We start from the raw sequence: 26,240 nt of genomic DNA on the forward strand, positions 1-26,240 counted from the left end.
GATTCTGCAGATGTTGGAAATCCTGATCAGCACGCGCAAAATGCTGGAGGAACTCTCAGCAAGGGAAGTCGAACTTCTGGTCATTTCTCTCCCCCTCTCATTTTGATTTCCCCATTCTGGCTTCATTCTCACCCCTTCTTTCCTTCTCATCTGCCAATCACCTCCTCCAGGTCCTCTCCTCCTTCCCTTTCTTGCATGGCCCACTTTTCTTTCCCATCAGATTCCATCTTCTTCAGCCCTTTGTCTGTTCCACCCATCACTTCCCACCATCTTACTTCTCCTCACCCCCACCCACCTGCCTTCCTCCTCACCTGGTCCCAACTATCACCTTGTAGTTTGTACTCGTCCCCCTTGCCCCCCAACCCCTACCATTTGATTCTGGCTTCTGCCCCTTCCATTCCAGTTCTCATGAAGGGTCTCTGCCCAAAACATGGACTGTTTATTCTCGTGCCTGACGTTGCAGGAGTTCCTCGCTAATCCCTCACACTATACACACTCCTCCTGCTGAGTGCTTCCAGCACGTTCTGCTTTTGGTTTGGACGTATAGCACCTGCAGGCTTTTTATCTTGCACCGATCCTTGCCTAATCTGTTGGTTTGCCAAGTCCCAGGAAGGCTGTGAACAATTAACCTGGAAATTCCTTCCCTCTTCCCCAATACCTTGTATCAAATCAAAAATCAGACAGAGCAGAAACTTACAAAAAAAATGTATTAAGTTTTTATTCAGCTTGTGAAACATCCTTCATTTCAATACAATCTGATTTAGACATTTGGTTCATATATTATAAAATTGTTGATCTATGCAAATATTACTTCACTGGTGTGGTAACTGAGTTGCGCTGAATGGAATTAACCCACAGTCTAAATGGAATGCTTCAGGATTGTGAAATGTGACTTTTATCTATTTCTGCATTGTAAAATTCCACCGTAAACAACCTAAATCTGTGTGGTAAATTGATTCAGTGTGGAAGGTGAATGCCATGCACCCGGACAAAATCTGTTAAAATTCTGTATTGTACACAAATTTGCACAGTACACAGACGGCACATAGAGAATTTATTGACTAAATCTGTGGTGTACGGTGACTAACTGCATTGTAGAGGGCTAACATGTTGTGAATGGACTACCGCTGCAGTGTAAGTGGACTTCAGTGTAAATTGGCTAAATCCGCGGTGGGAGTGATTGTGCTGAAAAGCTGCCATTTGAAAGTTCCAAGTATTTAAACATGACCTATTCGAGAGGTTATGTTGCTACTTCATGGAACTCTGGTTAGGCCACATCTGGAGACTTGCATACAGTTCTGGTTGGCCCACAATAGAAAGGATGTTGGGGCTTTGGAGAGGGTGCAGAAGAGGTTTACCAGGACGCTGCCTGGTTTAGAGGGCACGTGCTATCATGAGAAGCTGGATAAATGTTTTAGCTGGAACGGAGAAGGCTGAGGGGAGATCTGATAGAAGTTTATAAGAGTTTGAGAGGCATAGATAGAGTAGATAGGGAGCATCTGTTTTCCAGGAATCTCTAATACCAGAGGGCATGCAGTGAAGGTGATGGGGGGTAGGTTCAAAGGGGATGTGAGGGGTAAGTTTTTACTCAGTGAGTGATGGATGTCTGGAATGCTTTGCCTGGTGTGGTGGTAGAGGCAAATACATTAGAGGATTTTAAGAGACCTTTAGATAGGCACATGGATGTGAGGAAGATGGAGGGATATGGACATTGTGTAGGTAGGAGGGATTAGTTTTTGGGGAGGGTTTTGATTTACTTTTCAATATTCCACTCATTGTGGGCTGAAGGGCCTGTTCCTGAGCTGTACCGTTTCTATGTTCTATATTTGATTCTGCAACTTCCTCTGTGCCGTTTTGTAGAATGGTGGGGTGGGGGGGGGGGGGCGGGGGAACTGCGTTTAAGCTGGCTGTTAACAGGAGGATTGCATCCTGTATCAAGTTAACGAACCAAACAGCAGGGTATTATAGCCACCACTGGGAAAACTGCACCTGCCAGTCACGGTAAGGTAGGTGATAGGGATCAGACTGGGGTTATGATATTATCAATACAGTAACTGTGGTTTCACTGAAATAGGAACCAGTCTTCAGGAAATAAAACCAGTTCTCACTGAACTTCCAGCTGATACTTTGGGTGTGGGACGCTCTCTCTCCCACTGAAACAACATAGGCAATAGATCAGGGTTCCCAGTCTGGGCTCCGTGGGCCCCTAGTGTAATGGGATTGGTCCATGGTGTAAAAACGGTCGAGAACCTCTGCAATAGAGGCTACCTGATCTGCTGAGTTTCTCCAGCCTCTTATGCGTGTTGCTCTGGGTTTCTTGTACAGAAAATGCACGTCTATGAACATTAAGATATTGAAATGGAATAGCATTACGGATGGTTTAGTAAAAACGGTGCATAGATTTACACCGAGCGTTACTTTAAAAAGTTGGTGTACTGGCCGGCAATGGTGATGGTGGTTTTAAAGATCAAAAATTAATTTCTATTTGCTGTGGGTTTTTTTTGGAGGGGGAGGAGGAGGAGGAGGAAAGATCCTTCCTCACGGAGGCTGGATTCAAAGAGATTCCAAGTGAAAGGTAACTGCAGTGCATTCCAATGGCTGGAACTCGTACTTAGCTAATAGATGTGATACATGTACTGTGTTTTGCACATTAGTCGCAGAGAAACATTGTTTTGTTTAGCTGTATACACGTCTACGGTAGAATGACAGTAGACTTAAACTTGTACACAGTGACCAGCCAATCTTCCCATTTACCAAACTGGCTAGATTGTAATATGCACAAGTGGAGTTAATAGCAGTTATAAATATGGCATTTTAACAGCAGTCCCATCTCAATTACTTTTCACTAGCACCAATGTGTCAACAAGCACGATTGAGAAACTGTGTGAGATCAGTTCTTTAGATCCAATAGGGTCGGTTTTGTTACTAAAAAGACAACCCATGCAGATTTTTGAGGTATGTCATCTTTGGCTACCATTTTTTTGCCAATGGCCGATCTCATCAGAAAGCACTATTTACATTGTCCCACTTGGATATATTTTGTTAGAAGTAAAAATGTGCCACTTTTGATGACGAGACTGCTGTAATTCCAGAGCTTTCACATACAGGTGCAGGCTGTCATTTTCTCCTTCTGTGATCGTGGAAGTAGCTGTTCTCGATGCACAGGACAATGAAGCTGTTTGCGCAGCTGTACGTGTGCTGAGCGAGGAGCCTCCTGCTGGAGAGTGGCGAGGCGTTGCCGGTGAGGCTCATGTCCATCGAGCGCCACGCCCCGCAGTAATTGGTAGGGTCGCGGCTGCCCCTCTCGCTGGATCCGTGCCATATTATTTTGTAGGGCCTTCAAAACGAGAGGGAAACCACAACAGAGTCTAAGACACCAGATGAAAATGATATGCTAACACCCCACTGTCACGCTCCAGAACAGTCTACAAACACCACCTCACTAGCTTGCTCTCTTTCAACACTACTTATATTTAAATTGGCACCATATTTATTTATTGTAATTTAACTACTCATTTATTGGTGTTGTACTGCTGCCACAAAACAATACATTTATTTATGTATTTATTGAGGTACAGCGTAGAATTGGCCCTTGCTGCCCTTCAAGCCACACGGCCTAGCAATCCCCCGATTTAATCAGGCCTAATCACGGGACAATTTATAATGCCCAATTAACCTACCAACTGGTACACCTTTGGACTGTGAGAGGAAACCGGAGTGTACAGAGGAAACCCACGCGGCCACGGAAAGAACGTAAGACTCCTTACAGGCAGCTGCAGGAATTGAACCCTGGTCACTTGTACGGTAACACATTGTGCCGACTACTATCTGTCGGAGGTAATGAACCCGTTTCTGACCCTAGGGTCATAGAGCATTAAATCAGGCCCTTCGGCCCATCCAGACTGTGCTGAACCGGTGTTTTAGCTAGGCGCCTGGACCACAACACCCATACTTGGACTGAAGGGTCGGTATCCATGCTGAATGGCTCTGTGAATCTGTGTATGAGACTTAATACCCCCTGAGGTCAACAATGTTTGAACATAGCACAGTTCGGGCACATCAGCCATAATGTTGTGTCGACCTTTTAACCTATTCGAAGGTCAATTTAACCTTTTCCTCTCACTTAACCCTCAATTTTCTGTCATCCATATCATACATATTCTTAAATGTTCACAATGTAGCTTCCTCCACCACCACCATCGGCACTCACCACTCTCCATGTAAAGAACTTGCCTCTCATCCGCCCCATACTTTGCCACAATCACCTTAAAGTTATAGCTCCTTGCCCTTAATTATGTCAAATAATTAAATAAGATTTTTACATAAGAAAAATGGTGCTCCTTGCATTTGACTTGATTTTTTATGGGAAATCTTACCAGGAAGAATCCTTCATGACGTTTCTTCCATCGAAGGAGAAGATGGGGACGTTGGTGTTGAAAGTAGCATGCTGTTTAAAGATGGATGTCCAACTATCAAAAAGCACTTCTCCCTGTCAAAAAGAAGTGGGATTTATTAACCCAAATTAGTTTTCTGTTTTCTAGGAGGTGGAACCTGGAGATCCACTTGCTTCTATTTAACAATATTTTAGTCAATCATTTAATTTAAAAAAAGCCCATCTGCTCGTGATCTCTTCTCAATGCTGGCGTCAGGAAGAAGGTACAAGAGCCATGGGTCCCATATCACCAGGTTAGGAACAGTTATTGTCCCTCAACCATCAGACTCCTGAACCAGTGTGGATAACTTCACTCACCCCAACACTGAACTGATTCCAGAACCTACACACTCACTTTCAAGGACTCCTGCTTTCAGTATTTTTTTTTGTATTTGCAGTTGTCTTTTTTTGCACACTGGCTGTTTGTCAGTTTTTGTGTGTAGTTTTTCATTGACTCCATTGTATTTCTTTGTTCTACTGTGAATGCCCACAAGAAAATAAATCTCAAGGTAGTGTGTATGGACTTTGGTAATAAATTTACTTTGAACTTTGATCCACACTGGACTCTTCCATGAAGACAGCAAAGTGACAGGTTCTTCCAGACTTCCTCTTCTGCCCAGAAGCTCTAACTCACCTCAGATAGGTGACTACAAGCACAATTTAGTTCCGGATCCTCTGTACTTACTCAAATTCTTCACCTACAGGCTCCATCTGAACAGCAGAAGTTATGTTAGCCTAAAGAACCCTTCTCCATATCTTGTGTCTCACTGTAACACTTCTGGTGATGTATTTATGACAGGAAAGATAAAGAAGAGATTATCTTTATTGGTCATGTGTACAGAAAAACATGGAAATATACAATGAAATGTGTCGATCGTGTCAAATCAAATCAGCGAGGGTTGAGTTGGGGGTATCTGCAATTGTTGCCACACTTCTGCGCCAGCATAGCATGCCCACAATTTACAATTTGGAATACAGGAGGAAACTGGAGCACTTGGAGGAAACCCACGCAGTTATGGGCAGAAAGTACAGACTCCTTACAGACAGTGGCGGGAATTGAACCCCAGTCAGCAATTGCTGGTGCCGGAAAGCGATTGTGCTAATCACTACACCACTGTACAACACCTCCACGGTGCTGTCCCTCTGGGAACAGGCAACTGTGTGACAGGTATCAACATATTTATTCTGAAAAGGTGTCTTTAATTTTCTGCGCTGACGGGCGCTGTAGCATTTCCTCCCATGATGCCTGTCTGAAGGAGTGTGGACATAGAGCACGAACTGTGTGCTCCACCTATCGAATAGTGGAGGATCTAGACAGAGTGGACGGGCAGAGAATGTTTCCAACAGTGCGGGAGGCCAGAGGACACAGCGTCACAACAAAAGGATGTCCCTTTACCATAGAGCTGAGGAGGAATTTCTTTAGCTAGATTTGATAGAAATCTGATAGAGGTTTATATGAATATGAGAGGCAAGGACAGATGGTGTATTTTTTCCAGGGTTGAAATGTTCAATACTAGGGGGCATGCATTTAAGCTGAGAGGAGGTAATTTCACGAAGATGTGAGGGGCAAGTTTTTTACGCAGCGTTGGGTTGGCCATTTGATTACTAATTTAATTAGTTGGCACAACGTTGTGGGCCAAAGGGCTCGTTCCCCCACCATCCCGTTCTATGTTCTGTGGGAATCTGTGGAATTTACTGCCTCAGATGGCTGTGGAGGTCAAGTCATTGGGTATGTTCAAAGCAGAGGTTGATTGGTCCCTGATTAACGAAAGGCATTAAAGGTTATTGAGAGAAGGTAGGAGAATTGGATTGAGAGGGATAATAAATCAGTTGTTTGAATGGCGGAACAGCCTTGATGGGCTGAATGGCCTGGTACTGTTTCTGTGTCTTCTGGTCTTATAATCAGTACCGTTCCACTGCAGCTCCATGTTGGACATGCAGATTTCCCCTCCTCGTTACAATATCCGCTTACAAAAAAACCTGAATGATGAAGGACCCCCACTTATCTCACAGTATTTGGTTGCTGTTGTTGCCACTCATCAGGCAACTAAAATGGAAACATGTATTTTATTTAATTAAATAGTCATCTTTCTGTCTGAAACATAATCTCCTGTTTATGCAAACCGAGCGGTTGAATAATTCTCAAAGATGAACGCAAGTCCTCAGCTCAGCTCTACAGTGTTTCATTTCCGTCTCTGTGTTCCCTGAGACTCGGTACAGCTTTCCGTAATTGGTAATTCGAGCTGGAGTAATATGATTTAAGCAGGCTAAGTAATATCTTTGGCTTTGTTCTGTAAACATTAATAAGAATATGCGGATATTAAGCAATATGTTTTCTGCCGACCTGAGTCTCCTTTACTGGGTTTGAGTATTTGTCTGAGTCAAAATTCTGAGTGTTCCAGTTTGCCGCTGGAATCACAGCTGACTTCCTAATGCAGGCCGAGGAACATCCTATTGTGTCCCTGTGCTGTGCTTTTCTATGTCTCTATGACACTATTTAACAAGCAGGAGAGGAGCATCCATCATCAAAGACCCCCCACCATCCGGGCCCAGGCTCTCTTCTCACTACTATCATTGAGAAGGAGGTACAGGAGCCTCAGGTCCCACACCACCAGGTTCAGGCACAGTTATTACCCCTCAACCATCAGAAAGGAGGTACAGGAGCCTCAGGTCCCACACCACCAGGTTCAGGCACAGTTATTACCCCTCAACCATCAGAAAGGAGGTACAGGAGCCTCAGGTCCCACACCACCAGGTTCAGGCACAGTTATTACCCCTCAACCATCAGAAAGGAGGTACAGGAGCCTCAGGACACACACCACCAGGTTCAGGCACAGTTATTATCCCTCAACCATCAGGTTCCTGAAATGACATGGATAACTTTTCTGGAGTCAAGATGCTAAGGTTTCAAGCCCACTGGGAATCATGGCTGACTCACGAATGCTGACTGAGGAACTAGCACATTAATGTGCTTTCCCTTTCGTAATCTCACTTCTATCATCGGGCAGGAAGTATAGAAGCCACTACACTGCTCCTCTGAACTGATTCTACGACCTACAGACTCATTTCCAAAGGACTCTTTACATTCATGTTCCCTGTACTATTTCGTATTTGCACAGCTGGTCACTTTTGCACATTGGTTGTTTGTCAGTCTTTGTCTGTTCGTGTGTATAGTTCTTTTGTAAATTTCTATTAGATGTCTTTTTGCCCTGTAGGTGCCTGTAAGGTAGAAGATGGTAACATATGCATACATTGGTGATAAATTTACTTTGAACTCCTGACTCATGGCCAGAGGTGAGGGAAGACCAATATTGGCCGGTGGCTGGCATCATCAATGCAGAAGGGTTAAATCAGTGACAATAGCAAGACAACCAAACAGGGAAGAGAGTTACTTTAATTCCAGCTCATGACACCACTTTGAAGCAGGGGAGAGAAGGTCTCTGGAGTTCTCTGGGTGTGGTTTATTTGTACAGCACACCTGTTGTCTGGTGTTAGACCGTAAGATATAGGAGGTGAATTAGGCTATTCGGCGCATTCTATCATGCCTGATTTATTATCCCTCTCAATCCCATTCTCCTGCCTTCTCCCCGTAACCTTTGACACCTTCACTAATTAAGAACTTATCAAACTCTGCTTTAAATGTACCCAATGACTTGACTTCCACAGCCGTCCGTGACAATGAACTCTGCAGATTCTCCACCCTCTGGCTAAAGAAATCCCTCCTCGTCTCGGTTCTAAAGGGACGCCCTCCCATTCTAGTGTTTCAAGTCTCTGGAGTGAGTGAGACTTAATAACACAGACTCTGATTTAGAAACTGATCTAAAGGGACGCTCTCCCATTCTAGTGTTCCAAGTCTCTGGAGTGAGATTTAATAACTCAGGCTGTAATTTAGAAACTGAGCCTCTCATCAATCAGATACACAGGAGATTCTGCAGATGCTGGAAATCCAGAGTAACTCACACAAAATGCTGGAGGAACTCAGCAAGTCAGTCAGCATGTATGGACTGGAAGATGATCTTTCAAGAATTACTAGATTCTGGAATGGTTCCAGAAAATTGGAAAAATGCATTTGTCACCCCACTCTTCAAGAAGGGAGAGAAGCAGAAGAAAGGAACTATAGGCCAGTTAGTCTGACCTCAGCGGTTGGGAAGATGCTGGAGTCGATTGTGAAGGATGAGGTCGCCTATCTGGAGGCGCATGATAAAATGTGCCACAGTCAGGGAAAATCTTTCTTTGAAGAAGTAACAAGCAGGATAGACAAAGGAGAATTGGTTGATGTTGAGTACTTGCATTTTCAGAAGGCCTTTGATAAGGGGCCACACATGAGGTTGCTTAACAAGTTACAATCCCATGGTATTATAGGAGAAATTCTAGCATGGATAAAGCAGTGGCTGATTGGCAGGAGGTAAAGAGTGGGAATAAAGGGAGCCTTTTTTGGATGACTAGTGATCTTCCACAGAGGTCTGTGTTAGGACCAATTCTTTTGACGTTATATATCAATGATTTTGAATGATGGAATTGATGGCTTTGTTTCAAAGTTTGCAGATGATATGAAGATTGGTGGAGGGGCAGGTAGTTTTATGGAAGTAGAGAGGTATGGAAGGACTTAGATTAGGAGAATGGGCAAAGAAATAGCAAATGGAAAACAGTGCCGGCAAGTGTATGGTCATACACTTTGTTAGAAGTAATGAAATGGTTGACTATTTTCTAAATGGAGAGAAAATATAACAAACTGAGGTGCAAATGGACTTGGGAGTCTTTGTTTAGGATTCCCTAAAGGTTAATTTGCAGCTTGAGTCTGTGGTGAGGAAGGTAAATACAATGCTAGCATTCAGTTTCAAGAGGACTAGAATATAAATGCAAGGATGTAATGTTGAGGCTTTATAAAGCACTGGTGAGGCTTCACTTGGGGGTATTGTGAGCAGTTTTGGGCTCGACCTTAGAAAGGATGTGGTGAAACTGGAAAGGGTTCAAAGGAGGTTCACAAAAATGATTCTAGGATTGAATGGCTGGTCATATGAGGAGCATACACCATATGCCTTCTTAACCATTGAGTCAACCTACACAGCTGCTTTCAGCGTCCTATGAACTTGGACACCAAGATCCCTCTCATCCTCCACACTGCCAAGAGTTTTACCATTAATACTATTTTCTGTCTTCAAATTTGACCTACCAAAATGAACAATGTCACACTTACCTGGGTTTAGCTCCTAAATGCAGGTGTCTCAAATAGCCTCTGACAACCAAGTCCAACACCTGGCCTTCATGTGTGGCTCAGCTACTAAGCTTTGCAGGCTGTTTCTACTGACAGGAGAAGGGGTGAAGGTGGGTTACAGTCACCTTAAAACCAGTCGCTTGGGGCAGATGGGGTTCTTCGGCTGTGGTTGGCAGCTTATCTAGGAGACGGAAAACTCTGGCTTCAAACATCTGCTTCCTTGCAGTTATACCCCATCGTGGAGAAGGCTTCAGGAGTAAACCCCGAGGGAAAGATCCAGATTGGAATCCCTAAGGGAATCCTACACTGAGCCCAATGCTGACCGGCAAGTCCTGGTGGTGCCAGACTGTATCGGCTTCTGCTGTTCCTCTGGGCTCGTCAGAGGAGTCTGCTGCATGGGCAACTTGCTCTCCGTATCGTACTGCCCTGGCTTGCACATCTAGACAGCTAGGACACAGCATCCATGGTCGACTCTGACTAACGGAGGCCTTCGAGATGCTGCCTGACCTGCTGGCTTCCTGCAGAATTTTGTGTGTTTGTTGCCAAGTATTTTGTTGTTCTGTTATTGTTTCAGAGTGCAATTATTACTGACAATAACATGGAATTAATTAAATGTTCAACAGCCTTTATTAGCACACATTAATGCCAATGATTAAAATAAACTCTCAACTGTTTAGATACTGTTTTAATAAACTGTAGTGCTGTGGTTCAGTGAGTGGATTAGCAACTCAGCCAAATCCCTCTCGAGCAACTTGTAAAACTGAGTGCCAGGAAGCAATTCATTTCTGTATTGACATTGGAAAAATGATTATGAAAGCTGTTATGTAGCGCATAAACAATAAGACCATAAAACACTGGAGCAGAATTAGGCCATTTGGCCCATCGAGTCTGCTTACCAATTCATCCATTCCCCTCTCTGTCCCAGTCTCCTGCCTTCTCCCCAGAACGATCCATGCCCTGACTCACCCCTCCCCATTCCTCTGAATTCCAGTGAGTAGGCCCATTGAAATCAGTCATTCCTCATATGCATCTCTTTCAATCCAAGAATAATTTTCGTGAACCTCTTTTGAACCCTCTCCTATGTTAGCACCTCCTTGCCAAGGTAAGGGGTCCAAAACTGCTCACAATACTCCAAGTGAGGCCTCACCAGTGCTTTATAAAGCCTCAACATTACATCTCTGTTCTGCAACATGATGAATGCGATTGCAAACAACTGGATTGGCCATTCGACCACTAGTTCCATGAATTTGTTACCACGAGAGGCTGTGGAGGGAAAGTCATTGGGTGCAGTTAAGGCAGAGATAGATATGTTCTTGATTAGCCAGGGCTAATCAAAGGGTATGGGGTGCAGGCAGGGGAGTGGGGATGACTGGAAGAATTGGATCAGCCCATGATTGAATGGCAGAGCAGACTCAATGGGCCAAATGGCCTACTTCTGCTCCTATAGCTTATGGTAAGATATATATGGTAAGAGAACGTACAAACTCCTTACAGGCAGTGGCGGGAATTGAACCTGGCTCGCCTGTACTGTAAAGTGTTGTACTAACCCATGCCTTGATGTGAAAGTGACCATAATAGTAAAGCTATTCCAATGTTTTCTAGTTCCCTCGCTCTGTAATGCCCGATTCAGAGTGGGAGCTTCTGTCTGTTTACTTAAACAGTAATCTAAGGGCCTGGATTAATATCCCAGACAATCAAATTTGACAGGGGTCTAAACATAAGATATAAGTTTATACAAGTCTGTAAGCAAATGAGACTCAGACATATAAACCCAAATAGTTCTTTAATATGTTTAGAGGCAGTTTATTAGCTCTTGCCTCCAACTTTTGCTTAAAACTGCAAAACTGATTTCAATTAGTTTGTGTGACACTAGGAAATGTGAGTGATCAACTTAATTTGCCATATGCAGTACTGTGCAAAAGTCTTAGTATCCTTTGTTATATATGTGTGCCTAAGACTTTTGCACAGCACTGTAGTAACTTTATGTATTGCATTGTACTGTTGCCGCAAAAAAAACAAATTTCATGACAGATGCGAGTGATGATAAACCTGATTCCGATATGGGTCTCTATTGTGGACTGAGAGTGGGAAGGGGGCAGGGAGAGGGGAATCATGGTCGGGAAAAGGGGAAGGGAGAGGGGAGGGAGCAGGAAGCACCAGAGAGACATTCTGTAATAATCAATAAATCAATTGTTTGGAATCAAATGATCTTGCCTGGCGTCTCAGGGCTCTGTACATCTGCACATACACCACTCCCACCCCTGGCATTCCTCCTCTGCCACCTGTCCCACACCCCTCCCACAGCGCTCCACCCTCACCTTTCCCAGCATCCTTTGCTTCTGCCTGACTTACCAACTTGCTCTCCACACCACGTTGACAAATACAGTACTGTGCAAACGTCTCAGGCACCCTAGCTATACATATATATATGTGTGCACAAGACTTTTGTACAGTACTGTACATTTACAAGTATTAACACTTTGCTCTGCTATACTGGCATGACTGCAACAAAAAAATCATTCAACAATTATAAAGAATAAAGAATTATTTAAAAATAAAGTTAGAGGTCAAACTATGAATATGGAATAAAATGTGCATGAATACATAAATACCAGCAACACACACAAAATGCTGGTGGAACACAGCAGGCCGGGCAGCATCTATAGGGAGAAGCACTGTCGACGTTTCGGGTCGAGACCCTTCGTCAGGACTGAAACATCGACTGTGCTTCTCCCTATAGATGCTGCCTGGCCTGCTGTGTTCCACTCCATTTTGTGTGTGTTGTTTGAATTTCTAGCATCTGCAGATTTCCTCGTGTTTGCTACATAAATACCAGCATGTATTTACAATGTAAACAGCATTATACAAAGTGCTTTAAAGTTTTACTGTGCAGTGACTGAGGTGATAGATAGAGGGGGTAGGGAGGGGGCCAAATAGAATGGTTGATCAGATTAATTACTTGGGGAAGAAACTTTTAAAATGGTGTGAAGTTTTTATTCTAATAGCCCTATAGTGCTTTCCAGAAGGGAACATGAAAGATGTTAGAGTTTTGTACAAACTGTTCAGGGAAGATATGAACAAAATGCCTGATGGCATTAACCACTGCCTCCAACCCCCAAAGGCACTATTTGTTCTCCATGCTCTGATCGTTGCAAATATATTCAAACCATGATTCTCCACTGCCGCACTAATCCGTAGCCAAAACTATTTGGAACCACTAGTGTTTCCACACCAGGGTCATTTTAATTTTATAAATATTATATATTTGCAGATTATTATGAACATTTATCCTCTGGTATTTAGGAAACTAATGCTTCTGATAATGCACACCAATCCCTCTCCTCCCCAACAATGCCCAAAGTCCATTAATGCCCCAACCTTTTGAAAAAGACAAAAATAAAGAAAAAAAACAGCATCAATAAGAAACAATATATATTGAAAAAATCCTCTCAAATATTCCCCAACATCTCCGCAAGCTGATAGGGTTGTAAGAAAGCATTTGGTGAGTTGGTCTTCATCAGTCAGGGAACTGAGTACAAGAGTTTGAGGTAATGTTGCTGCTCTATAAAACCCTGGTTAGACCACTTTTGAGTATTGTGTTCAGTTCTGTTCATCTCATTATAGGAAGGATGTGGAAGCTTTAGAGAGGGTGCAGAGGAGATTTACCAGGATGCTGCCTGGATTAGAGAGCATGTCTTATGATGTTGAGTGAACTGGGGCTTTACTTTTTGGGGTGAAAGATGATGGGAAGTGATTGATAGAGTTGTATAAGGTGACAAGAGGTAGAGATAGAGTGGAAAATCAGTGACTTTTTCCCAGGACAGAAATGGCAAATCTGAGGGATCTTAATTTTAAGGTGACTGGAGGAAAGGATAGGGAGAATATCAGAGGTAGTTTTTTTTTACACAAAGAGTGACGGGTGCATGAAATTCACTGACCAGGGTGGTGGCGGAGGCAGAAACATTAAGGAGATCCTTAAGGGTGACGGAAAAATAGAGGGCTATGTAGGAGGGAAGGGCTAGATTGATCTCAGAGTGGGTTAAATGGTCGGCATTACATTGTGGGCCGAAGGGCCTGTACTGTTCTATAATGTTCCATGTTCTACTGACTAACATGAGGAACTGAAGACTCTTCTGAATATAAATCTCTCCCTGGGATCACAAGCTTTCTGTAATTGATGGATTTTGCAGAAGTCAGTACATTCTACCTTTCCCTTTAGCCCCACAGTGGTTCTCATGCTTTGCCCAAAGCAACGTTTGATGTTACCTTCAGGTTGACGACGGGCATGTTTAACCTGTCTGCTTTCCTCACCACCGTGTACAAATCTTGCAGCTGGGAGGACAGGAAAGCTCGGTAGGTTGCCGAGGACCCCATGGCTTGAGCTTGCTGAAAACACTGAAGATCCGCCCCACGGATTCCTTGCATGTTACCGGACAGCGGGGTGTTTAAAGCGACTAAGTGCAGCTTCAGAGAAACAAGAAAGGTTTGAGTTAAAATTTCTATCTGTATCTTCTTATTTGCCTAAGCTCCGATTTTGGTGAAAAGAATTTGCTAAATATACACTCAGTGGCCACTTTATTAGGTACATCTGTACACCTGCTGGTTAATGCAAATCAAACTATCAGGTGGCAGCAACTGAATGCATCACAGCATGCAGACATGGTCAGGAGGTTGAGTTGCTGTTCAGACCAAACATCAGAATGGGGAGAAAATATGATCTAAGTGAGTTTGACCTTGGAGCTGCTGATCTCCTGGGATTTTCATGCACAGTATTCTCTAGAATTGACAGAGAATGATACAAAAAACAAAAAAAAAATCTAGTGAATGGTAGCTCTGTGAGTGAAAATGCCTTGCTAATGAGAAAGTAACTCAAATAACCACAGAAGAGGAGCACTTCTCAATGCACAACATGTCGAGCCTTGACATGGATGGGCTACAGCAGCCTCAAACCACAAACATACTCTCTGTGGCCGCTTTATCAGGTACAGGAGTTTGCTAATAAAGTGGCCACTGAGTGCATGTGATTTGAAAATGCTTCTTCCGAAAATGAATCTTAAGCAAACTGTTTGTACAAAACCACCTTGAGTTAAACTCCTCGTTGGCAGCTCAGAATGATGGACGGTTCCCAAACATCGACAACATCTTCAGAAGGCAGTGCCTCAGAAAGGTGGCGTCGATCGATAGGGATTCCACCATACAGGACATCCCCGCTTTTTCAATTCTACTATCCATGAGGAGTTACAGGAGCCTGAACACTTTAGGAACTGCTCCTTCACCTCTGCTGTCAGATTTCTCTTTGGCTAAGAACCCATGATCAATACCTCAGTTCTTTTGCTCCCTTTTTGCACTACTTATTTAATTACTACAGCTCTGAGCAAAAGTTTTAAGCTATATATATGTCTAAGACTTTTGGACAGTACTGTAGTAATTTTATGTATTGCACTGTACAATTGCTACAAAAAAAACATTCATGACATATGAGAGTGATTCTGATATGGGTCTCTGTTGTGGACGAGTGGGAAGGGGACAGGAAAAGGGGAATCATGGTTGGGGAAAGGGCAAGGGAGAGGGAAGGGAGCAAAAAGCACCAGAGAGACATTCTGTAATGATCAATAAACCAATTGTTTGGAATCAAATGGGGTCTCAGGGCTGGGTGTTTCAGCACATGGCCAACCCCTGCCCCTGGCACTCCTCTGCCACCTGTCTCACACCCCTCCTGCAGCGTTCCAACCTCACCATTCCCGACATCCTTTGCTCCCGCCAGATTTGCAAACTTGCTCTCTGCTCCATGTTGATAAATTCGTTACTGTGCAGACTATTTAGTTATTTATTGAGAAATCTCAAATAGGCCTTTTTGGCTCTTCAGGGGACTCCACCCAGAAACCTCCAATTTAACCCCCATTGTAACTCCACCCAGAAACCTCCAATTTAACCCCCCATTGTAACTCCACCCAGAAACCTCCAATTTAACCCCCCATTGTAACTCCACCCAGAAACCTCCAATTTAACCCCCCATTGTAAATCCACCCAGTGACCTCCAATTTAACCCCCATTGTAACTCCACCCAGTGACCTCCAATTTAACCACCCATTGTAACTCCACCCAGTGACCTCCAATTTAACCCCCATTGTAACTCCACCCAGTGACCTCCAATTTAACCCCCCATTGTAACTCCACCCAGCAACCTCCAATTTAACCCCCCATTGTAACTCCACCCAGCAACCTCCAATTTAACCCCCCATTGTAACTCCACCCAGCAACCTCCAATTTAACCCCCATTGTAACTCCACCCAGAAACCTCCAACTTAACCCCCCATTGTAACTCCACCCAGTGACCTCCAATTTAACCCCCATTGTAACTCCACCCAGCAACCTCCAATTTAACTCCCCATTGTAACTCCACCCAGCAACCTCCAATTTAACCCCCCATTGTAATTGGGACAACTTGCAATGACCAATCTTTCGAATTTGGAGGAACCCAGGGCACCGGGACGAAACCCACGCAGTCATGGGGAGAACGTACAAACCCCTTACAGGCAGGGGTGGGAATCGAACCCAGGTCGCCGGTACTGCAAAGCGTTGTGCTAACTACTATGCTACCATGCTGCATCGATCCCGCTACCTCTCACTTGCCAAGCAAGGACTCTATCATTTCAGCTAATGTTCAACATTGCTTTCATTTCAGTGATGTAAAGTTGTGAATCCAGTATTGACCGTTTAACAGCTGTTATTGAGCAGATATGACTCCTGGAAACTTGTTTTAATCACTCTGGGTTTTTGAAACGGTAAAAATACACGCACTTACTCCTGGCTTGTGGTCGCGTATGGTTGGGAATGTGTTTGGTGCCTGATGGACAGAAAGAAACACATACACAAAATTCATTAGTTTGTTTTGCAGCCCCCTCCTTCCTCACGATATCATAGTCAAGGAACACTACAGCACAGAAACAGACCTATCGGGCCATCTATTCTGTGCTGAACTGTTATTCTGCCTCGTCCCATCAACCTGCACCCGGACCGTAGTCCTCCATACGCCTCCCATCCATGTACTTATCCAAACTTCTCTTAAATGTTGCAATCGAACCCGAGTCCAGCACTTCCACTGCAACTCGTTCTACACTTGCACCACCCCCTTACCTTTCAGGTTTCCTTAAATATTTCACTTTTCACCCTCAACCTGCGACCAGGTCTTGTCTCACCGGAGCCCAGTGGGAAATAACCTGCTTGCAGTTATCCTGCCTACTCCCCTCACCCTTTTGCAAACCTCTTTCAAATCCCCCCCCCCCCCCACCCCCACACACTCCATGGAACACGGTCCAAAACTTCACATTAACTCAGGCAAACTCAGCAACAGGTTGAAAGTTTTCACTTACCGGGTGCGTGTTTGCTGCCTGAAAGGGGTCATCGGCAGGAGCGGGAATCAGGTCGCCAAGCTGGCAAAACAAAACATAGCGAGGGAAAACTATTTACAATTCTGATCCAGTGATCGATTGTAGGATGACCGCTCGCATTTGGAAACTTACCTGGAGCTTTCTCCAGCCTTTGTAAACTCGAATGTAGAGGTCACCCCTGTCTGCGACGTAGCCCAGGCTGCCTTCCGGCACGGAGAAGGTTGCTTTGTGCATTAGTTCCATGTTCCTGTAGACCGTTACCTGAGGTTAACAAGATGAGACTTTCAACCAAAGCATTCTACGGAGAGGAACCAGAATCAGGTTTAATATCACCGGCACATGTCATGAAATTTGTTGTTTTGTGGCAACAGTACATTGCAATACATAGTAATAGAAACTGTAAATTACAATAAGAAAACAAAAAATAAATTAAATAACTAGTGGAAAACAGGGAAAAATAGTGAGGTGGTTTTCATGGATTCATTGTGCATTCAGAAATCTGATGGCAGAGAGGAAGAAATTGCTCCTTAATTACTGAGTGTGTTTCTTCAGGCTCCCTTACCTCCTCCCTGATGGTAGCAATGAGAAGAGGGCAAGTCCTGGATGACGGGGGTCCTTAATGATGGATGCTGCCTTTCTGAGGTATCAGCTTCTGAAGATGTCCTGGATGCTGGGGAGGCTAGTGCCCATGATGGAGCTGACTGAGTTCACAACTTCCTGCAGCTTTTTCTGATCCTGCACCAATGCCCCCTCCCCTTGCGATGCGTCAAGAAGGCAGCATCCATCATTAAGGACCCCTATCACCCAGGGCATGCCCTCTTCTCATGAAGTTACAGGAGCCTGAAGAGAGACACTCAACAGTTTTGGAACAGCTCCACCATCAGATGTCTGTACAGTCCCTGAGCCCACGCACACCACATCAGCTCTTCGCTCTCTTCTTGCACTACTGTATTTATTTTGCATTGATATTCACATTGGCACTTATAGTCACTTTTATACATTGCACTGTACTGCTGCTGCAAAACAACACATTTCTGCTGAGATTTCTGACTGGAATTTCAACGAATTTCTGGCTGGTTGCGTTACCGCTGGCCACTTCAGAGAGGATTGTAAACCCAGCCAGCTTCCCCGCCATCGAGGGCATCTTCTAAAGGTGATGCCTCAAGGAGGCATATGTCAGTGATAATAAACCCCATTCTAATTTGGCAGAATTATAAATAAAAAAAAGGTGAACAAAAAATTCCAAGTTAAAAACATCAGCACATAGAACTTGCGATGAGGATAGAAGTTCTAACCACGTTAAACTGAGCCCATCCAAAACTCTACGGCCCGTGTGCTAATTCTCAGCAAGAACCCTGCATTCTTTTCCACCTTTCCGTTGTTAAGGGGATATCAGCCCATCCTAAGGAAATGAAACTACATCGGATTGATTGATTGAGAGAATGTGGTCGGTGTACGTGTGGCCGATTGATTATGCAATGAATTGATTCGGACTCCAGTCCTGTGAGTACGTGCCTTATTCTGATTGTCGAAAGCCGCTTCCGTTGTGATTGGTTAGTTTAGAAACTGCATCTGCTTTTCCCATTGGGAAGCCGACTCCATTTTCAAATGTCCTGGGGGTATAAAATAGCACGTGGAAGGGGCTTATTTTCTTGTTCCTTTGTTTTAGGCAAGGATGAACATGACTTTTGGGACGGTGTGCTCTGCACATACTTTTAACTAGGTATCCTCATTGAAAGTACATATATTTGATGAATATTCAGTTTTGTAGTACCTGTAACTCGGGGAGGATGAATGTTTAGTTGAATTTTTACCGTCTGTAAATAAATGATTAATATACCTATTCGAAGCCAATGCATTTCTTGTCCAACTTGCAAGACCCGCAAACCTGATTCAACGTTACACCTCCCAAGCGTGGGAAAGCCTCTCTTTTTTTTGTGCTGGCTTTCGAGTACGCATGATTTTGTCTCAGCGGACTGGCTCATCACTCCCACAGTGAAATTTGCCGAGTGTTAACCATTAGTAACATGACTCAGAACAAACAATTGAATTGGGCTTTGGTCAGGCTACATGGAGTATTATGCGCAGATTTGGGGTCCTTATCTAAGAAAAGATATACTGGCAATGGAGAGAGTTCAGAGGATGTTCACAATTATACATGAAGATGTAACTAGTAGAGTGGATAGGGGAGAGCCAGTGGATGTGGTATATTTAGATTTTCAAAAGGCTTTTGACAAGGTCTCACACAGGAGATTAGTGAGCAAACTTAAAGCACACGGTATTGGGGGTATGGTATTGATGTGGATAGAAAATTGGTTGGCAGACAGGAAGCAAAGAGTGGGAGTAAACGGGACCTTTTCAGAATGGCAGGCAGTGACTAGTGGGGTACCGCAAGGCTCAGTGCTGGGACCCCAGTTGTTTACAATATATATTAATGATTTAGACGAGGGAATTAAATGCAGCATCTCCAAGTTTGCGGATGACACGAAACTGGGTGGCGGTGTTAGCTATGAGGAGGATGCTAAGAAGATGCAGGGTGACTTGGATACGTTAGGTGAGTGGGCAAATTCATGGCAGATGCAATTTAATGTGGATAAATGTGAGGTTATCCACTTTGGTTGCAAGAACAGGAAAACAGATTATTATCTGAACGGTGGCCGATTAGGAAAAGGGGAGATGCAACGAGACCTGGGTGTCATTGTACACCAGTCATTGAAGGTGGGCATGCAGGTACAGCAGGTGGTGAAAAAGGCAAATGGTATGTTGGCATTCATAGCAAAAGGATTTGAGTACAGGAGCAGGGAGGTTCTACTGCAGTTGTACAAGGCCTTGGTGAGACCACACCTAGAGTATTGTGTGCAGTTTTGGTCCCCTAATCTGAGGAAAGACATTCTTGCCATAGAGGGAGTACAAAGAAGGTTCACCAGATTGATTCCTGGGATGGCAGGACTTTCATATGAAGAAAGACTGGATCGACTAGGCTTATACTCACTGGAATTTAGAAGATTGAGGGGGGATCTTATTGAAACGTATAAAATTCTAAAGGGATTGGACAGGCTAGATGCAGGAAGATTGTTTCCGATGTTGGGGAAGTCCAGAACGAGGGGTCACAGTTTAAGGATAAAGGGGAAGCCTTTTAGGACCGAGATGAGGAAAAACTTCGTCACACAGAGAGTGGTGAATCTGTGGAATTCTCTGCCACAGAAAACAGTTGAGGCCGGTTCATTGGCTATACTTAAGAGGAAGTTAGATATGGCCCTTGTGGCTAAAGGGATCAGGGGGTATGGAGAGAAAGCAGGTACAGGGTTCTGAGTTGGATGATCAGCCATGATCATACTGAATGGTGGTGCAGGCTCGAAGGGCCGAATGGACTACTCCTGCACCTATTTTCTATGTTAATTGATCCAGTTGCTCTGTTGCCGTTCCTGCTCTGCGGATATGCAACGGAAACCCTCTCAAGTCCTATCCAAATTGCCTGGAGAACAGACAGACTAACCGTGTCACAGTGCACTTGAGGCCGGATGACATCCTTTGTCTTTCCAGGTGAAATGTTCTGAGATGAATTGCTACTCAGAGCAGGTAGGCTTGGCAGCTGAAGCACAGGCTGGGTAAACGTGGCCGTGCGCTCTCGAGGAGGGTTTTCAATGGGAGTATTCAGTGGATCTGCTCCCCTCTACAGTACACCCACGTGCCGTGGCCTATTTCACTTACCAAGCCACCGTTGCCTCCTTGTCCCGGTGGTCCTGCAGGCCCTGGGGGTCCGGGGAGGGTGAAGGCTGGAAAATAAAATGGCGACATCACGAGAAAGGGAAGACAGGCCACAGGATTCCCCCACTCCCACCTGCTCTTGTAGACACGTGGTGCGTGCGGTTTCTCCGGCTCGGTTTCCGTGGGAATGCACCAATCAGGCCACAATATGCTGTGACAATGAGTTTTGAAAAACTACGCGACACAGGTGAGAGGAGTTGCACTTTGAGAAAACAAAACAGGGCAGGATACTGACGAGTGTGGTAGAAAAGAGGGATTTGGGGATACAGATCCATAATTCCTTGAAAGTGATGTCACAGGTAGATAGGGTTGGAACGAGAGCACTTGGCACATTGGCCTTCCCACAAATCAAAGTATTGAGCACAGGAGTTGTGATTTTATGTTGAAATTATATATGGCATTGGTGAGGCTTAATTGGGAGTATTCTATGCAGTACAGTGACTACGGCCTAGTCCATCACGGGTAAAGCCTTCCCCACCACTGAGCACATAGGATAGCAGCATCCATCATCAGGGACCCCCACCACTCAGAACATGCTCAGGGAGAAGGTACAGAAGCCTCAGGACCCACGCCAGCAGGTTCAGGAACAGTTAACCATCAGGCTCTTGAACCAAAGGGAATAACTTGCCCCATCACTGAACTGTTCCCACAACCAATGGGCTCACTTTCAAGGACTCTTCATCTCATATTTTCAGTATTTATTGTTTACTTATTTATTATTATTATTTCTTTCCTTTTGTACTTGTAGTTTGTTGTCTTTTGCACACTGGTTGAATGCCCAAGTTGTGGCCTTTCATTGATTCTGTTATGGTTATTATTCTATGGATTTATTGAGTATGTCCACAAGAAGATGAATCTCTGAGCTGTTACTGGTGTATTTTGGTAATAAATTTACTTTGAACTTTTTTGAGAATTGAGTTCTGATCACCTACCTACTGGAAAGATGCCAATAAGATTGAAAGAGTACAGAGAAAATTTACAAGGGTGTTGGCAGGACTTGAGTTATAGGGAAAGGCTGAAGAGGTTAGGACTCTATTCGCTGGATTTGTCTTTACAGGGTGATTTCTATGGTACGTTGAGGCTTGATGGGAGCATGCAATACTCAATTCCAATGGATTCACTTGATTGGACTCACCTGATCCAAAACCACCCGGCATTCCTGGAGGTCCTGGCGGTCCCGGGCGTCCTGGTGGACCCACAATTCCATATCCTGGAGGACCTGGCAGTCCTGGCATTCCCGGTGGTCCCATCGGCCCCACCACAGATGAACCCTTGGGCCCCTACAGGGAGGGAGGAAGTGGAAGACGTTTAACAGAGAGGATACCTTGGATTTTTATTTCTGAGAGCAAAGGGAGGGTTTAAATCTGTAGAACAAATTTCTTCAAAAAGTTTACTAAACTTGAAAGATTTTCATTGTTATACTGTATTTTATTATACTCTTAAAATGATAAATCGAATAAAATATGGGATTTTTCAATTTTCAATTTTGCTCAGAGCAATGGTAGGTCCACGCAGGTGTAAAAATAAAATGAGAATTGGTTAGGAGGATGGGTTGAGTTAGATAGTGCTTTTCTCTTTGAGTGCCCAAGCTGGCCCGCTCTTTCTGTTATAGCTGTCATTTGATCATGGATTTTTTTAGTATGTGCCCTGAGACGGGGGCATGGCTTATTTTGCTGGTTGAAAGACACTCCCATTGTATCGTCGTGATTGGTCACGTATAAAAACTGCAACAGCAATTCCCATTGTTGGCGTGTGTGCCATGGCAGAGAGTGCCCAGTTTCAAACACCTCAGGGGTATAAAGAATAGCAAGCCTCTCTCTGTCCCCGTTGTATAAGACTAGCTGCTTGGAACCGTCGGGAAGGTACACTCCACGTGCACTGTTTGTTGAATATTTAGTTTTATAGTTTGTGTAACTTGAGGGAACTTAAGTGTTGGGTTAAATTTTTTAGCGTTTGTAAAAAAAAATGACTAATATACTTATCTGCAGTCAGTGTTTTCTGTCTTGCTTACCAAACCTGTGAATCTGCTTAAACGTTACAGAATGCCCACAAGAAAATGAATCTCAGGGTTGTATATGGTGCCATGTATGTACAGTACCGTGCAAAAGACTTAGGCACATACAGTATATATAGCTAGGGTGCCTAAGACTTTTGCACAGTACTGTATTTGTCAATGTGGACTGGAGAGCGAGTTGTAAATCTGGCAGGAGCAGAGGATGTTGAGATTGGTTAGGGTGGAGTGCCGCGTTTGGGGGAGGGTGTGGGAGAGGGGGCAGAGGATGAGTGCCAGGAGCAGTGGGTGGGGGGGGGGGGGTGTTGGTGCTTGTGAAGACACACCCAACCCTGAGGCACCAGGCAAGATCACTCGGTTCCAAACAATTGGTTTATTGATCATTACAGAATGTCTCTCTGGTGCTTCCTGCTCCCTCCCCTCTCCCTTCCCCCTTTCCCAACCATGATTCCCCTCTCCCTGCCCCCTTTCCCACTCTCAGTCCACTATAGAGACCCATATCGGAATCAGGTTTATCAATACTCTCTTATCCCATGAAATTTGATTCTTTGTGGCAGCAGTACAGTGCAATACATACAATTACTAAGTACTGTGCAAAGGTCTTAGGCTTCCTACCTGTATACATGTGCCTGTGACTTTCGTACAGTACTGTACTTCGAGAATAAATTTACTTTGAGGCGAAGGAGGATGGGAGCTAACCTAGTAGAGGTGTACAAGGTAATAACAGGCATAAACAGAGTGGACAGCCAGAGACTTTTTCCAGGGTGGGAATGGCTAGCGTGAGGCGATTATGGGGGAATGTCAGGGGCGGGTGCATGGAATGCCCTGTCGGGGCGGTGACAGAGGCAGATACATTAGGGACATTTAAGAGACTCTTCGATAGGCAGATGGATGATAAAACAATGGCAGGCGAAGCAGAAGCGAGGGTTAGATTAGTTTTAGAGTAGGTTATTAGGTCGGCATCCATGTTTTATGTTCTATATAACATTTGGCATATTTTCAGTCCCTTAAGCTTTCAAACATGATGTTAAGGTTTTAGTTTAGAGGTACTTACCACTGGCCCAGGTCTCCCTTGAGGTCCCATGGGACCTGGAGCTCCTGGCATACCAGGCAAGAACAGGCTACCACCTGATTCTCCCTTCTCCCCTTTCTGACCCAGTGCTCCTCCGTCTCCTTTTTCACCCTTAAACATTAAGAAAAAGAACATATTTAACTCATTTACTGGAAATTTATTTCCCTCCATTGATGCTGCTTGATGTACACAAAGTAATGGACGGTCCAGACCATCACAGATAAACCCATTACCCCCCCCCCCCACCATTGAGCACATCTACATGAAATACTGTCGCAGGAAAGCAGCATCCATCATCAGGGACCCCCACCACCCAGGACATGCTCTCTTCTTACTGCCATCAACTTGTTGGGGCCTTTTTTGTTGTTTGTTGCTATTGTTCTATTCTTGCTTGTGACGTTCTGAACAACTGCAGACATGTTACATCGGCACCGGAATGAGTGGTGACTCCCGCGGGCACATCCTTCTGTTGTGTCGGTTGTTAATGCAAACGACAAATTTCACTGTGTGTTTCGATGTAAGACCATGATAGGAGCAGAATGAGGCCATTTGGCCCATCGAGTCTGCTCTGCCATTTCATCATGGCTGATCCAATTTCCCTCTCAGCCCCAATCTCCTCTCCTGCCTTCTCCCCCGTATCCCTTCATGCCCTCACTAATCAAGAATATATCAACCTCCCTATGAATACTGTACATATACCCAGCGACTTGACTCCACAACCACACGTGACATGCAAACTTTGTTACAGTGAGTGTTATCAGCTTGCTGTGTATTTTCAGTGTTTGTTACTTTCATTTCAGATTTCCAGATTCCGTAGTATTTTGCTTTTCACTTACCTTCAGGCTGATATATGGTGAATAGGGACCTAAAATAAATGAAATCTCAAGTGAAATTCATTGATAAACAAAACGATTAAAGTTTAATAACAGTTCTCTTCGCTTTAAGCCTTTCTCCAGAACTCTAATATTATTTTTGTATAAAATAAACATTACTCACAATAAAATTATTGAAAAGAATAAACCATTCTTACATTCATAGATAAGGCATTCAGTAGTGTTCAATTATATTTCTTAAAGCCAATGGGACTATTGCCCCTCATGGCCCCCTGGGGTGGTACCTTATTACAGTAGTTGAGGGCTTCCTCACCCAACCCAGTCCCTCCCTCTCCAATCACAGATGAACCCTATACTGTTGTCCTTCCCCACTAAGCCCCTGCTATGGCTGCCCTGAGATTCAGTGCGTCCCTCCCTAGGCCCTCCTGCAGCCTGGGGTGTGCCCATCGGCAGCGTTCCTCCTGGGACCCTTGCTGTGCTGGAAGACCAGCAAGCTTCGGGCAGCTCGAAGGGGCTCCTTCCCCAGCAGCTAATGTTTGCCCCTGAAAACAACCCGGCGATCAGAGAGCCCTCTATCACACAGCAGGCTGGTTTGAACCATGACACATTTTTCTCCACGTCCTCTTTGCAAACTCGTTTATACGCCAAAGCCTTCTTATAGGACTATAACACTTAGGAACAGAAATAGGCCATTCGGCCCATTGGGTCTGCTCCAAATCATGGCTGATTTATTAACCCCTCAACCCTGTTCTCCTGCCTTCTCCCCATAAACTCCCCATAATCAAGAGCCTGTCAACGTCTGATTTAAATATACCCAGTGACTTGGCCTCCACTACAATGGATTCCACAGATACACCACCCCCGGCTGAAGAAATTCCTCTTCATCTCTGTTCTAAAGGCTTTCCTTCTATTTCGAGGCTGTACCCTCTAGTTCTAGACTCCCCAACTAATGGAAACATTTTTTCCACATCCACTCTATCTAGTAGAAGGCCTCCATCAGTCAGAGTTGACCTTGGATGTTGCGTCCGAGCTGTCTAGATACCCAAACCAGGGCAGTACAATATGGAGAGCAAGCTGTTGCCCATGTGGCAAGCTCCCCTTCTCCATGCACCTGATGAACCCAAAAGAAAAGCAGAGACTGGTACAGTTTAGCAGGAGTTGCCAGTCAGTGTTGAACTCATTGTAGGACTGCCTTAGGGACTCCAGCTCCAGATTTTTCCCTCTGGATTTACTCCTGATGCCTTCCCCATGAGTGGGTACAGCCGTAAGGCAGCAGAGGTTTGAGATCAGAGTTTTCCTTCTCCTAGATGAACTGCCAACCACAGCTGATGAGCCCCATCTGTCCGAAGCGACTGGTTTTAAGGCACCGGTTCACTGACTTTACCCTTTCTCCTGGCAGTGGAAACAGTCTTAGCAGCTGAGCCACACATGAAGTCCAGAAGCTGGACTTGGTTGTCCGAGGCTATTTGAGGTGCACACCACTGGCAGCAGTTAATAGGTAGTGAGAGCTTGTCCCAA

General features: G+C 44.5%; 1 protein-coding gene across 5 annotated transcripts in view; it reads right to left on the reverse strand.

Moving 5' to 3' along the window:
* Nucleotides 1-693: 693 nt before the first annotated feature.
* The window catches only part of LOC140716871 (collagen alpha-1(XV) chain-like), a 327,765-nt gene continuing 302,218 nt past the window's right edge, over nt 694-26,240 (reverse strand). For all 5 annotated transcript variants that reach the window (XM_073030228.1, XM_073030003.1, XM_073030091.1 and 2 more), the window contains 10 exons: nt 24,726-24,754; nt 23,872-24,000; nt 21,942-22,086; nt 20,750-20,814; nt 17,171-17,299; nt 17,021-17,080; nt 16,453-16,494; nt 13,914-14,111; nt 4,377-4,489; nt 694-3,337 (listed from right to left, as the gene is read on the reverse strand). In XM_073030228.1, coding sequence (XP_072886329.1) covers nt 3,118-3,337; nt 4,377-4,489; nt 13,914-14,111; nt 16,453-16,494; nt 17,021-17,080; nt 17,171-17,299; nt 20,750-20,814; nt 21,942-22,086; nt 23,872-24,000; nt 24,726-24,754 — 1,130 coding nt within the window. In that variant the 3' untranslated portion in view covers nt 694-3,117. The remainder of the gene's footprint in view (nt 3,338-4,376; nt 4,490-13,913; nt 14,112-16,452; nt 16,495-17,020; nt 17,081-17,170; nt 17,300-20,749; nt 20,815-21,941; nt 22,087-23,871; nt 24,001-24,725; nt 24,755-26,240) is intronic.

Source organism: Hemitrygon akajei, chromosome 1, assembly GCF_048418815.1.
Source record: "Hemitrygon akajei chromosome 1, sHemAka1.3, whole genome shotgun sequence".
NCBI lineage: Eukaryota > Metazoa > Chordata > Chondrichthyes > Myliobatiformes > Dasyatidae > Hemitrygon > Hemitrygon akajei.